Source organism: Mesocricetus auratus, unplaced genomic scaffold (genome assembly GCF_017639785.1).
Source record: "Mesocricetus auratus isolate SY011 unplaced genomic scaffold, BCM_Maur_2.0 Super-Scaffold_4256, whole genome shotgun sequence".
Classification (NCBI taxonomy): Eukaryota; Metazoa; Chordata; class Mammalia; order Rodentia; family Cricetidae; genus Mesocricetus; species Mesocricetus auratus.
Window position 1 is genome coordinate 37,644,114 of NW_024429182.1, and position 16,176 is coordinate 37,660,289.

A 16,176-nucleotide genomic window follows, 5' to 3' on the forward strand; every position below is an offset into this window, starting at 1 on the left:
TAGGCTGTTTCTGCTGAATAGGGCAGCAATAAACGTAAGTGTACAAGTACCTCTGTGATAGGGTATGGATCCCCTGGGGCGTATTCCCAGGAGTAGAATATAATAGATGAATTCACTAGTGAATTTCATTAAACTTTCAAGGAAGATATAATACCAACACTTCTCATTTCTTCCACAGAAAAGAGGGGAAAGAGCACTATCAAATTCCTTCTATGAAGCTACTATTGTTTTGATACTCAAAACAAGATAAAAACAAAAATAGAAAGCAAATTACATGCCAATCTTCCTGATGCATAAATTCCCAACAAAAATCAAGAGCACTTTTAAGGAAATCTATATCATAATCAAGTAGGCTTTACCCCATAGCTACAGAATTGGTTTACCATATGCAAATCAATAAGTAAAATGGACCATATAAATAAACTTAAGGACAGAAACCACACAATCATCTTATTGGATACAGAAAGGCATTTGGCAAAGTCTCTCAAGCCTTCATGATAAAAGTCCTGGAGATATCAGGAAAAAAACTTAACATTTAAAACTAGAGGCTATATTAACATATAGCCAACATTATACCAAATGGAAAAAAAGTAGGAAAACATTTCTTCTAAAATTGGTAATGAAACAAGGATATCCCTTCAAATCTCTCTTATTCAATATAAAACTTTGAGTGTCAGCTAGAGAAATAAGACAAGAGAAAGACATTAAAGCAATAACACTAGGGAAGAAAGAAGTCAAACTAATTCTATTTATAGACAGCACAGTTTTGTACTTAAAAGAGCCTTCATACCCTACCAGAAAACTCTTAGATCTAAGAAACATATTGCAGAATACAATATCAATGCAAAAAGTCAGTAGCTTTCACATATACCAACAGTGAACTCAGAATTGTATCTCATTTATAATAGTAAAAAAATAACCAGGAATAAATCTAACAAAGGCAGTGAAAGAACTCTACAGTGAAGACTTCAAGACATCTAAAGAATCTAAAGAAGATGCAGGTAATGGTAATGGCTAGATTAACACAATGAAAATAATACTATATTGCAAATCTACAGATTCCATGCAGTTTTCATCAAAATTCCACTGTCATTCTTCAGAGAGTTAGGATAAAATTTCAGAGATTTATAGTTTTCACATTTCTTACAAAAATATAGCTGGGCAGGTTACTAAATGTCCTTCATATCCCGGTGGTGACTACTACTTAGCACTGCTGCCAATCAGTGTCAGTGATGTTGATAAGTGTGTTGATGAATTCAACAGGTTCTTTGATTGATGCCAACATTATTGGAGAACTGGATCCATAGTTTAATAATAGAACATATGAATATATGTATACATATGATCTACTATAGTCTAGGGATATGAAATATATATGCTACTTGCTATATATACAATGTAAATTTTTTAGAAAAATTGCCTCACGGAGCTTGCTTCATGAATTACTCATTTGTTCAAGATTTACTTTGCTTCCCTGCCTCTAACTTCTAGAATAATTCTAAGTAATTTATAGAAAAAATTTAGCATTTTTGTGTGTTTGCATTTGATATCTATTCTGGTATAACCATGATTTATTAGAATGTTCCCTGGGCAATGTCATCTAAAGAATGAGCATGCCAAGGTCTCAGAGGTAAAGCAACTGCCTGTCTGGGTTTTGTCTTATCCCTATGTTATCTGACAATTGTAGACTGTGGGACTTCTCTGGACACTAAAGGCTATGACAGGAGAGCTCCCAGCCTGGAACACTGGGATTACTAGCCTGAAACATCCAAAGTAGTGGACTAGGAACGGGTGCTGCTGAATTGAAAGTTCTGATTTGATTTATATCATGGCTGGTTCTGCCTGTTAGGTAAGCCAGTGTGTCTCTTCAAATAAAAAGCAGCTTTTATACAGCTAGGATGGCACAGCAGTCAACTCAGTTCCATTCCCTGACTCAAAACACCACGGGTTCTAATACATAGATATCACTGGGCATCTCTAGGAGAGAATAGGCTTCATTCTCAGCGCTAATGAAGATTGATATTACAGAGAATTTCCCACATACAGTGACATTAGGATGTATCAGAGTTGGAATCTTGAATTATGGATTTAAGGGTACCAAAGTCCTTAAAGATTGTTAAATATTTTAAATCTCACTACTATTCCTAAATGATTTCTTGTTTTCATGTATTCAAATAGCAAGCACATCCTAAGGGATGCCGTTGTTGGAAACCGGGAGTTCATATCGTGGAATTTTAGTATTCTTGCCCCTCTCCCATGTCATTAATTAAGTACCAGAGATTTGGACAACTTCACATTCTCTCTCTCTCATTTTAAGTGTCTATTAAGGGAGGCTATACTGCCATAGTTGAAAATTGTGCAAAAGCCATCTTTCAAAGTGCTCACTGAGTATGGTAGTAAAGGGATCAGGATATAAATGATACAATCATGAGTGTTTACTTCTAATTATAGAAACCTCACTGACATAAAATGATTTAAATTGGTGTGTACTTCATAGGCACATACCAAACTTCAGGTCCAAGTTAATTTGAATTTTAACCAACTTGACTTCTCTAATATCCTTTAACCAGTTAGCTTTTACAAAGCTTTAATTTACCCCACAAACCAGTGTGTTCATGAGATCTATCTCAGTGGAAAGGGGAAATACTTCCCACAAAAATCTGGGATGTATTACAGATACCATTCTATCCTACTGGGACACACCCCCTCTCATCACTGTTATTTTTGCAGTTTGTGTGAATAAGTATAAAGTCATATATGAATATGTTTATTGCAATAAGAACTTTGTAAAAATATTCCCCCAGAGGCTTCTAAATTCCAATATCATTTGATTGTACTTTAGGAATTCTACAATCATTTCTGTTCTTTGTTTATTTAAAAACATAAATGTCAGACTCATTTTAATCTGCTCCTTTAGAGAACAGTGCTCTGGGTGGCCTCATCAGGCAAGGCCAAAGTTAAATGTCAGATGTTATTCTGGGCAGAACAGCATCAAATTATCTCTCTAGCAAACTGGCAGTGTGGAAACCTCAATGCACTCAGTGACACCTCCATTAACTAAACCTCAAAGCACACGTGTCTGCAGTCGGCTGCCATGAGAGGATTTTTTAGAGAGGATTTTTTAGATTGGATTTAGCCTGATGGAGAGTTCTCATTTAAGCAGAGAGGAAGAGTCAGGGAATTATAGTTTCATAAAGATGTCCTAGACTGATGTGTACAATATGATGATGTGTCCAAGCTGAATAAAATTTCTATTTGGTGAAATCTAAAATCTAAAGTGGTGAGAAACCTCTCCCATTAATCAAATGGATCCCCCCAAACAGCTGGAATTTGGTCTTTTTCTTGCAATGTCCTTTTGGTAAGCTATCTGAAGAAAATCTAAGGTTTTAGATATTCTAGGTCAATTTGCATGAGCCCAAGTTCTTACCCTGACAGAGGCAGAATACACACTATCCTAACTGACATTCACAATCTCCTACACAAGGGGTCAGCTCCAGCTTCTCTTCTTCTGTACTGTAGACTCAGGCCCTAGTAACACTGCATTTTCAACTATTCGAAGAAAACTAGAGATTTCTGGTTATTACTGCAGAGACCAAGAAATTCTATAAATTATCACTCAATAATTAGTGTTAATAGATACTTGATAAAACATGCCAGGGTATAATTTTTGGCTTTTCTCTTTGGACCCTGTCTATAACAGAAGGGGAAGGTAGTAGAGGTATTTTAATGAACACACTGGCTCTGACAGGCTGCTGAGCAGAGGCTCAGGGTAACGGTTGGACCTAAGGCAGTGAGGCTATATAATATAAACATGACCCATGGCTCCTACTGAGAGAGGATCAGAAGGGGACCAAAGATCTGAGCTGCTGCGTGGTACAGTTCTTTCATGTGCTCACCATTGAGTCACAACTGTGTGAACTATCATTATGGGCTCACAGATTCACAAACAATACTAGGAGAAAACAGGCAAATTGCCTAAAGTTCTAGGACTATGATAATCTTCTCTCCCACAACTACCCTACCATTGCCCTTCATGCCACTTGCAATAGGCAAAGACTTCCTTTTCTTCTCAAGGCAATATTTCTTGTTACAGATTCTTAAGAGAAAGTTAGTTATAGCTTCTAGGAATTTTATGACCTTAGGTACTGAGAACTACATCATCAATATTGTTTTTTTGGTAAGCCTAGGGTAGAATTTGGCATTGGAAGAGAGGCTTGTCCAAATTTTAAGATATATTTTTAACAGTAAAATAATATTTTAAGTGCTATTTATTCTTTAAAAATTTTATACATATATGCAATGTATCTTGAACATATCCATGACTGTGGTTGTGGCCAAAGTAATTCAAGTAATGGATAAGGAACTAATATAGTTTTTCCACCTTTGTTTTGATGCCCTGAGCTCCATTGTCATTCTTAATCTTTATTGTTTTAAGAAATAAGTCAAGTTTAAGAAATAAGTCAGTTCCAGACCATGAATGGCCAACATAAGACAGAAATATTTTGGTATGGAGGTATTTCTGGGTGGGTTGTGTGCTGTCTAGACTTCCTCCCCTATTATCCAGAGGATCCAACTTGTGGGATGTGTGCTGAGGAAACAGGAGTGGGCTTGAGCTCGTAAATGCAGATGAGATGTAGTATGTGTTATTGACAGTCAGACCGATGTCCATGCTATCTAGACATGCTCTAATTTTGCATATGTTTGGAACTTTCTCCTGAATTGTATCATGAAGACTCTTAGATACTCCTTTCTGGGACAGGGCATCTAAGTTTTATATTCTGCATCTGATCAGGCTTACTACCTTTTCAGCTGCTTACTCAAACAACACTGTGTCTGCCCCCACTTAACTGTGAGATCCTCCTAAATGCAACTCTGGCTTTTCATCTCGTCCACCACCCCAGTCTAATCTCGACATGCTATTGGAGTGATTGATATTCACCACCCCAGCCCATTCTCCACATGCTATTGGAGATGTTTTAAAGCAAAGTGGTGATCATATTTAAGTTCTTGGATCCAAACTCCTATTATTGAAACCTAATCTTTACTAAGCTTTTCATGTCTTCATTGAGGGCCCTGAGATTCCTTCCCTGTATTCCTCCTTCCACAGCCATCCCTCTCTTCATTCGAGCACCTGCTTCAATGTCATTCCTTCTGCAGACACCTGATTAATATAAATGACCTTTGTGATTCTTAACAGCCCTCGTTACTATCAGATAACACCTATTCACTTATTTTCCTATTATCCTTTGCCTTTGACTTAAGCTCAATGATTTATTTCTGCTTTTCTAGACCTTAAGAATAGTTTGTATATCCTAAGAGTTCAGTAGATATTTGCTTACTAAAGGTTAAATTTGCAGTTTAAAAATTGCAAATGTTGAGTAGTCTAAGGCAGGCAACTTCTCATGTCTAGGAGAATTCTCTTTTATAGACAGACCCCTCAATAATCCCTGATAATGCTTTCCTACTGACTGGTAGAGAGGGATGTAGGTGGGATAATGAATGTCAGAGTGCACATTAATGTAAAGACATTCAGTGCTTTTGTTACTAATAATTGGCATGCTGATGAGAATTAAGGGTTTTCTTGAACAGGATATACTTTATGTTTAACAGATATGTGCTCCAGAAGTTGATGCACTTTGTGTAGGTAAATAGGCTTTGAAACCTTTCTCTGAGGCTTGGTAATTCAGTAGGAGAGTGCTGAGTGTGTCCTGAGAGTCCTAGAACCACCATGGGTATAAAAGGTGGTGGGCAGGATTGCTACTGTAAAATGGATTTCTTTGTAATTTCCATTTTGAAGCAGGAAATGTAAACATAAGTGGGATTTTTAGAACTTATATAATAAAACTTAGTTATTAAAAGGATGAATCACTAATTGCTAATTATGATATGAAGCTAAAAGCATGCTCAGATAAGAAGGTAGAATCATTGTTTCAAACACTGAGCAGGGTTGCCACAAATGATGATATTCTTAGGCTATACATGTTATAACCAGGTCTGCTCTGTACCCTTCCCAGATCTGTTCTTGGGGCTTCTGTGGTTTTCAGGGGAAACTTTTCATGCTGCAAAGTGAATGGAACCTTCTCAGGGGGCCTGGGTCACTTCTCACACCTGAGGAATTTGATGTTTTCTTGTTCCTTTGGGTCTGAGCACAGTAAGAAGTGAAGTCTACTTTATAACTAAGGAATCACTCACTCATCTAGTGACTTCTCATCTCAGGTTTTTATAGACCAAGGGGGTCCAGGGACAGTGCCAGGTAAGCATCAATGAATTTAATGCCAGAATGGTAGGTTCTAAGTCATGACATTTACTGCAGCTCACAGACATATCTCTTCTTAACTTCCTGTGACTTTTGGGGTCTACTGGGCTTCTGTAATCCACTTCTTGTTACTGCTTATACTAGAAGAGTGGGAGGGCTGTCAGTTTCTATGATGCCTCAAAATCCATCAATAAAATAAGCCCTAAAGCAATGGCATCCATGTTCCTTCTCTGTATCCATACTCCTGCATGTGTTCCCACTTATGAACATGAACCCAAACTGCTGCCCTCTTTGATAATAAAGCAATGGTCCAGTGTTTCCACAAATAAGATAAGATGTGTCCCTGATGAGTTATCACTCCAGAGACTTCCTCTTGTTGTCTCTCCTCTAGTGTCCCTAGCCACCTTCCATGGTCACCCTTCACCCTTCTGGTGTCTGGGCTCTGCTGCTCACTGGCATGAGGTGATTGTCCAGGGTCTTCCATGCCTGTCCCTTGCTCAGTTTCCCCTTTCCTGGAAGGCAAGTTGTACATTACGCATTTTAAAAACCTTTGAAGAAAGGCATCCTTCCAGGTGCATAAATTATATGCCAAAAAGTGTCCTGTCTGGAATGAACAAAAGGCACCCTATTGTCTGGGCAGCTGTCAAGCAGAAGGTTCAACTAACAGTCCTGGCTGATCTAACTCCAGATTTTGTATCAGTTGGGTATCTAACTCATCTAATTACACATCTAGTTCTGCTTTATACACTACTTCATGGTACCAGGGTCTACACAGGGGAGGGCTTTGCTGGTCTAGAGAGTGTTTCTTATTGTCCTGTCCTCAACTTGACCTTGAGTTATCTCTGTGTCCTTGCTCTCCTGCCTTTCAGTTTCAGTTTCCAGCTTATTTCTCATTAAACTCTCATATCTAACCCCATAACGGGGCGAGTCCCACTATAGACTAAAATAACCTGAAATAGTACTAATTATATAACATCTCCCCATTCTTTCTCTCAGATTCTGAGATGGAGGGAAGCACTAGTATTTTTAGCAAAGCTTACCACGTGGCTGATGACAATGCTTTGTCTCTGTCAGCCTCTGAATCTGTTACTTTTTTGGGGGGGGGTGATTTTTATGTGCCGCTCCCCCCAATCTACAGCTGCAAAGATTCAAGAATGGAGTTTCCTAACATAATTTTTATTTCAGATGAGCAAAATTTATTATTCAAGATTTCACTGTGAATAGAATGAGAGTACTAAGTAAGCAGGAGGGACAAAGAGACAGGAGGACCCAGGAAGGGAAGTCGAGACCAGAGGGCCTGCCATCCCAGTTCTATGAAGAAGGTGGCTGTAGGAAGGACGATACTTCCAGGGCAAAGGCAGAGAAGAGAAATGGGATTTGGACCAGTTGAACCACATGGCACTGAACTTTCGAAAAGTAGTCAAAGAGAATCTAATGTTTCTTGGAATTACAGGCTTTGGAACTGAAATCAACTATATCCCAGCTTCCATGCTATAGACAATTATACAGTCTGAACTTTCCAGTCACTGAAACCTCACATGGCACTTATGAAAAGAACAAAATTTTATTCTGAGAGGACCCTTAGTAGACAACCAGGGGAGCAACTTTCATTTTACTGCCAAATGTTTATATGACAACTTCAGTACAGAGCCCACGAGCCCTTAGGAGAAATGATTATAGCCATCAGATACACAGCATGTGGCATACACAAGTACGCACTACAACACAGTGCATGTGTAGCTGGAGGCAGTGAATGCCTAGACACATAAATACGGTGGTAGAGTTTGAGCAAGATGTCTGCCTAGGAAGCTTTAGTTTAGAAACTCACCCAACTCCCTTGAGACTCCTCTGTGCTAAGATCAAAGCCTGATTTGTTTTGCCTTTTTTAGGCACTAAAAATAGCTTAATAAATAGCAGCCATTTCTCTGGGGGTGCCTTTTTCTCTGGGGTACTGTGAAAAGGATATAGGAAAAGTTTGAGGGAAAGCTTATCTGCATTCCTAAACCCCAGATGGGGCTGACTTTCGGGTGTGTGAAAAACTGAGCTTGAGCCCATTAATTGTGCTAATGTTCTCATGCTTCTATTCATATTACCCAAGATAGCTTCCTTCACTCAGTACACTGGCTGAGGAAGAAGGATGGCTGGGGCATCATTCTTCCATGCATCTTCCTTGAATTTCCACATCATCACTGCACAGGGCGCTTAGTTAGAGTGTTTTCTAGGAGGCACAGTAGTGGAAAGAGTGACTTGCTTACTTGTGTTTATCTTCTGGAGGGAAATGTGCTTTTCCAGTTGTCTGCGGAGTTTCACCTCTGCTCCATATTTTCCTGTGGTTCCATTGTCAGCCAAGATGAAGTGGGAATGCATGCTATTGAGAACGGTGAGCTTGCTCATGGGGTTGGACATGGTCTGGTATGGCCGGACTACCTACAGGCAGCAAAATGAAGCCGAAGTCAGAGAGGAAAATACAAGACGTGAGACAGAGGATGAGAGAGATTGAAAGAAAGCACAGCTGACACCCTCTTTCTGCAGCTAGAGAAAAAGGAAGATTATTGGTAACATCCCATTTGAAGGAAGACTATTCTGAAAGAAGAGTTTCTTACCAGATCTACAGTTAGTGCCTTTGCTGTGTTAAAGAGTTATACACTGATAACTGTTTCATCCAAAATGGATATCTTGCTACTGAGCCAAACATCATTTTAAAATGTAACTAATGTATTTCTTTCTTCCCTTCTTCTGTCATATCTATGGTTTAATAGGTTCTGTAGAAGTCCTTATTCTGGAGAATGGGGTCAGTTTCAGAAGTTGGGGAAGGGACAGTTCTTTCTTGTTATTTCATTTGTTTTTTTTGTTGTTGTTGTTCAATTTCACTTAGTAACCAAAAACTCTGTTATTTAATATCAACAATATCCTTAAGTACAACAACACTCCTTAAGTACAAAAGAGCTTGACTATATAATAACTATCTCATGAGATGCAAATGGATCAGGCCTAAAATGTTCATCTCTGTTCTGTTCTCTGTCTCTCTGTCTCTGTCTCCTTTTCTTATTTTAATTCCATAATGAATTTCACTCTGTAAAATAGAGCAATTTCAGCACAGTCTTTGACAGTTTCGCTATCAAAAGCCACATTTATCTTGATCTGTTGCTATTTACATAGAATCTATATTCTATGTTGCAATCCTACCTGACATATTATGTTCATTTTATAGATTGGAAGGTAAAGAAATAGATAGGTGAGTTATCCAAATATTTAGACAAATAATCAGAATTTGCATCCAGGTCTGATTCAAAACTCTGAGCTGCTTAGAGCAAATTGGACATAAATTGTATTGGCAAATTATTGCTAAAATATCTAGGTTAGAGCTTCACCAGGAAAGGAAGAAAAGAGGATTTTCAATAGGCTCACTGTTGCACAGTCCCAGCATGATTACTTCTGCACAAAATCACTGAAATTGATAGGACAGAAATAGATGCTACTGGGCTCTTACTTTTGTGACTTTGTACAGTGCTTCCATTAATTATACAGATGAGATGCATTTGCTTCTTCCGGCATGTAATAACTCAGCATGTGATGCTGGAGTAATATTGAGTCATGTGTTAAAGGCATTGCAGAGTGATTTAGTGAGGGCAGTTTTCAATAGCAAAGAGCTCATGTAAGCCATTTTTTAGAGCTTGATCCTGATTCCAAACCTACAGTGCAATGCTCCTGGAAGATGAAATGTACACAATAAACTGAATGAATAGGCAAACCCGAGACAGGCATGCTTTTGTTCAAACCTGGGAAGGCAACGGATCCCCTCTTTTCAGAATTGTTAGGGAACTGATCTGATTTAAATTTAAAATGTGTCTGTGATTTCGAGCTTTTGAAATGGTTTTCAGTCCTGTTGTGTGTGTCCTAGCTCTCAGACATAGAATTCATATAATGCTAACGCCCAGTTTCATTTTAGTTGCTCCTCATTGATTTCAAAAGCTGATAACCTTGATTATTGCCTGGAATAACCCCATGGGAAGCAGTCAATTGCTGCCTTGTCCAGAACAGTGAGTAGGATTCTTCCCGAAGGGTGACGCCTGCACTGGGAAGCCTGTCCTGTATGCTGAAGCACTAGAAGAGTGGGTGGCTTATGTTTGAGGCTGAAATTTCCATTTGTTGCCACTCATATTTGATCATAAAACATTCATCCTACAGTGGAGTGCACACTAATAAATATTAATGCTTGGAGGCTTAGCAGAAAGACCTTCCCCTGTTCTGAAAGCGCCTCTGCACTGCACATCAGGCAAAGGCAAATGAGTTAGTAACAGTGCTGACTGTCAGTGGCAGGTCCTGAGGGCTCAATGCCAAGGGGGTACAAAGGACACAGCAGCTCTGTGAGAGGCAGGGGAGACTGGAGTTTGGAGGTTAAACAATGTGCAACAGTTATTTGTGCTATCTGTCTCCCCTCCCCCACTTAAAGTTCTTAATCTACTTTAAGACTATTAGTAAAAGTAAAAATTTCAAGTGAGGTCCAAGAGCTCTTGGACCCCAGACCGACAGCTGGGAGGTCAGCATGGGACTGATCCAGACCCCCTGTCAGTGGGGGGGCCCAGTGAGGAGGCCTGGGCAACCTATGGGGCTCTGGGCAGTGGGTCAGTGTTTATCCCTGGCATACAAACGGGCTTCATGTGTCATAACACAAAGAGGGATGCTCTCTCAGCCTGGACTCTTAGGGGAATGCCTGGACCCTGCCCTGAGTGAAATGACAGACTCTAGATATCCCGTATGTGGAAGGAAGTGGGGATAGGGTGGGAGGCTGCGGGGCACGGTGGGGGAGTTCAGGAGGAGGGGAGGGAGAAGGAACTGGGATTGGCATGTAAAACAAGCTATTTAAAATTAAAATGATAAAAAAAGAAGTTGAAAAAAATTTCAAGTGAGAAAAAGTACGAAGATGCCTGTGAATTCAGCTAAGCACCACATCATAAAATAAAAGGTGATTACACTGTCTTCCTGTGACCATCACATCTCTTTCCTCCATTATTGAGTCCTAAGTTCACTGGTGCTTCAATCTTTGGGCATGTGACAACCCTTTCGTGATATATAGCCCAGTCGTGCTCAGAGGGTTCTATACATCTGCAGATTTTGATTTCTTAATTATCTGAATCCCCTTTCTTTTGATCTCATGTGTAGCAAGTTATAGGTTGCCATGTTTTGGCAGAGAGGTTGTCTGCTGAACAATAGAGGGTATAAATCTGAAAAAAAAATGAGTAAAATTCTGTATTTCTTTCTTCTTTGGAGGAAGCTTTACAGAGTCCTGGAGCATCTCCAACAACACAAATCAAGGAAGGAATTGCAGTTCTGTTCATGGCTGTTGAAACCCAAGCCTCTCAATTTGTAAAAAGGACTTAATAACACTACTGACCTCAGGGGGAATGGTTTAGATTACATGTGCAAAGTACCAGGCATAATGCCCAGCTCCTACCAAGATTTCTAGCAATGTTGATTCCTTACCTAGCTCTGCTCTGTCTTACCAACCTTATACTTCCAGCTGTAAACTAGAGAGCCAAGCATGGTATGGAATAAATCACTCATTTTTTATTTAAATCAATGTAAGGAGAGGAAGCAAATCAACCATCTGTTGGTAAAACATACAAAGTACGTTTAATTTTCACATCCCTCGGGCATCTAAGAAGGTGATGGCATGGAACTATTTGTTGATTAACTGAAAGTTTGGAAATAATTTCCAAGTACTTCAGAGAAACGTATTTTGGTTTAAACTTATTAAATCCATTTAATATTCTTCATTATAAACATGTCCACAGTCTCTTTCTATTTGAATTACAGTCTGCATATATACAAATATTTCCTGTTCTTTCTTGTTTGTTTTCCAAACAGAAAAAATACTGCTTTTTAAATAACAGGAATACAAATGAGCTTATAAAGAGAGGATGGCTGTCTTTGGAAGTATGTGTTGGTATAATGGTGGTGTTTTCATCGGGCACTGGATGACCATGGATGCTTCTCAGTGGGACTTTGTGAGAAAGTTAAGTCATAAAGATCCATGTTTACTTTTTCTCCCAAGAAATCAGGAGAGTGGAAGCCATTTGCTTCTCCTTGGAAGAATTGAGAAGGCAGACACTCAAATCATTTTCTACATTTCATTCTTGAGATCATAACCTGAATTGAGGAATGTTGAATAAAAGGCCTTTTTAATCACTCTTCATGATTGGTAAGTAAGTCTACTTATAAGTGGACCCTAGACTCTTTCTATTCACAGGCCATCACTGGCCACAGTGTGAATACGTAATGATTTTTCTCTTGTCCCTTGAGAGTAAGTGAACACATTTTTACCTGTTCACCCAATGCATGCCATTGAGTACTGCAATGGATGTTTGATAAAATTCTGGCTCATGCCTCTATATACACCTTAGCTCTGACAGAGAAAACCTTTGAGGAGTGGGATCTTGCAAGAGTTTATATAAGGCATTGATAGCAGGAAGTATCCTTTATGTGCTGGTTATAGACTGCTACAGTTCTATTCAGCACATGGGCTTAAATCAAGCATTGCAGTCTGTTTTACCATAGCTGCTGGAGTTTTTCCAAGTATGTTCAGGCATGTCATGATCTCATTTAGGAACATTTGTAGGAAATCAACATCTAGGGACTATAGTTTACTTTCTATAGCTACTACCTTACAACCTTGGGCAGATATCTGAAGCTCATTATGTCATAAATTTCTAGAGGAAATGCAACCTGTGATGGCAGTATGCTGACATACATGATGGTACCTGAGGACTATCACCATACATGATCATATGTCAAGATAATGTCTCCTAATAAATGTTCAAGATATGCTAAGTTTTCCTTTCTGTCAAGTATTGGAGTTATAGCTTCTGGAAGCTTCTTTCTTCTAACACCCGAGTCTCTAGAAGTCGTGTTAGAAAGAACACTTCTAATTAAAGTCAGTGGAGAACAAAGGCCTAAAATGAGTATTGACTATAAAAGTAAAGTCACATCCTCTCTCATGCATTGCAGTCTTGTCTCTTGTGTGGTGCTTTGTACAGCGCAATGGCAATTCGGTTACCCGAGTTTGCTTTTCCTTACAGAATTGAGTTGGGATAAATTAGGGTTTCATGTCATCAGTCAGAGGCCCTCTGAAGTTCCAAGTCCATGTCTTACTGTTTGTGTATCAGCATGCCCTAAACAGCAGATCTGGGCACAGATGGCCTGAAGACTCATCTCCTAATAACAACATGGTTTTAATTAGACCAGAAGAAAAGGAGCATTCATTGACCATGTCTAGTGTGCCACACTCTATGAGGACCAGATCCCATGGAGTAATGGTTTGTCTTTATTTTACCCAGGGAACTGTAAGGCTTTGAGATGTGAGGTGTCTTGGCCAAATGTTCCCCACCATATTAGGAAGGAAAAGACAGAACTGTTCATTTTAAATTTATAGAGGATGCTGTGGTTGACTTTGCTGCTGGGCATTTTTGTTACTGGCTTTGGAATCCTTCAGACAGCTGAGCACACTGTTTCTGGTAGAGCTATCTAGAATGGTTATTTAGGAGGTCAGGGAAGGTACCAGCAAGGGGCCAGATGGGGTTGTACTTTGGTGAGAAAGAAATGAAAGGTGTGTTGAGACTCTCTAAGGATTCTGGCATCTGTGACTGCTGGGGAGAAGGGTCCTGCTAAGAAGTGAGAAGCAACCTTTGTGTGAGGGATAAAGGAGCTTGGGGACTGAGAATGAAATGAGAAAAAGGCTTCCCAGGACGTCACAATCAGACATCAGCTGGCTGCACATTTCATGCGCAGTCAGTGCAGCTGTTAAGTTTGGATATAAAGAAAGCCACCCTGAAACCCAGGTGCTACTATCTGTCCAGCAGTCCACATGAGGAGCCACTCCACCCTAGGACCCATTTTCAAAAAGCACACAGATCCCTGAGCTGTGGGATACACACTAAAAGCCATGGGCACGTCACTTATTTTCCTGCAGCCCTTTGAAAATGTGTTCCTTGGTGTGTGTCACACAGAGAGTTCTGTGTCTCTCATTTCTTTCTGTACATTCAGGTGGACTCACCTCCCTTTGGCCCCTCACTAGTGGCAGTGGGAATATACTCTGAAGAGGGATCCTTTCTCTGGTAGTCACCATGGCCCTAATGGGGGTGGATTTAAACAGTATTCAGAAGTTCCTTGAAACTCTTAGTCTGTGAGGGATGCAATGACTCTCTTCTAAGGGACAAAGCAAAAATTGATAGGGGATCCATAAAAGGGTCTCCCTTAACTTTCCTTCTGTCAGATAATTTACTCTGGAGAAAGCTGGTGCCATGTTAGGAAGATGGTATCACATGACCAGGAACACCATACAGCAACAGGCAAGTGAGTGTGCTGTGAAGACAGCACAGTAGTTTCAGACTGTAGTGCTGCCCGACTACCATTTGCTCACTGTACATCTGCATCCAGAGCTTTCTAGGTAAGCCATTCACAATCCCCTCCCCCTAGTAACAGAGAAACCAGTGTGTTATTACTTAAGCTATGAAGTTTGAAGGTTGTTTTTATACATCCATAGATAAAACTGTCTTGTATTATTATTGTCTTTCTTTGAGACTTTAAAATACACCTTCTCATTCTTTCCTGGACTGGTTCACGTAAATAATTTCATGGCTGCTGGTACCCTCTGCCTCTAGGCAAGATTTCTCAGTGTTGCCTAGAATTCTTGCCCTGTGCTTTTGATCAGTTTTGATGTGTGTTCCCTGGGTGATGATCAGCATCCTCCAATCTCTTCATATTGCTGACCCAATTCCCCTCTTTCTACTTGGCAGATGGTCAGACTTCTGTTCTTGTTGGTTGCTTAGAGTGATTCTACAAATTAAATGTTTTCTGTATCTGCCTATATAAATTAAAGTTAGTATCACAATCACCTTATTGAGAAAAATATCCCCCATATACAATGGTTCAACTTGTGATTTTTTCAACCTTAATGAAGGTACAAAAAGTAATACACATTCAGTAGCATCTGCCAAGTTTTTCTGGGTTAGTGATATTCTATCATGATGCTTTGTAGTGGCAGCAAACTATAGCATCCAGGTATGCATATGATTAGGAAGGTAAGGGTTGATTTAGGACCCTGCAGTGTCCTGTGGCCACTAAACTATACGAACCATTTAACACTTCACTTCAAAACAGGCTCAACTGTAGGCTAATGTTAAGTATCCCAAGCAGGTCAAGGCTGACTGGCCTAAACTGTGATGTTCATTGGGTTAGGCATATTACATGCATTTCAATTTATATTACTCATGACTCACAAAGGGATTGTGGTACATAACCCCACTACAATATACTTTAAAGAGTAGCTGAGACACAAACCTTAAAGAATGATGCACTCAAATCAATGATAGCTGTTATGACAGAAACGTAATATTTCTTAGAAGATAAAGCTACAGTATTGGTAGTATTGGTTTAAATCCCAGTCATATCCTCGCTGGTCGTGGAACACCTGGAAATTGACTTAACCTTGATTTTTGAAAAACAATTGAGATTTTACTTACTCTAATTTTATGCGTATGGATTTTTGCCTACCTATATATGTCTGTGTACCATGTATGCAGTGCCTTGGAAGCTTGAAGATGGTAACAGATCCCCTGAGACTAGAGTTATAGACAGCTATGAGCTGCCACATGGGTGCTGGGATTCAACCCCCATCCTCTGGAAGTATAGTCAGTGCTCTTAACCACTGAGCCATCTTTATAGCCCCAGTTGACATAATCTCTTAGTGATTATGTTTACCGTCAATAAAAATAGCCATAATGAGTGATACTTATTTATGAGCACCCTGTTGAGAGTTAAATGAAAGTACCTACATATCTGGTGATTATTAAGAAGAAGTACAAAACTGTTAATATAATTACTGATAATGACAAGCTTTCATGCTAAAATCCTTTTAATAC

At 39.5% G+C, this 16,176-nt stretch overlaps 1 protein-coding gene across 20 annotated transcripts in view; it reads right to left on the bottom strand.

Moving 5' to 3' along the window:
- Trpm3 (transient receptor potential cation channel subfamily M member 3) overlaps positions 1 to 16,176 on the bottom strand; it is an 866,780-nt gene that overhangs the window by 217,105 nt on the left and 633,499 nt on the right. For all 20 annotated transcript variants that reach the window (XM_040746389.1, XM_021225349.2, XM_013114264.3 and 17 more), the window contains exon 6: positions 8,512 to 8,683. In XM_040746389.1, the coding sequence (XP_040602323.1) occupies positions 8,512 to 8,683 (172 nt within the window). The remainder of the gene's footprint in view (positions 1 to 8,511; positions 8,684 to 16,176) is intronic.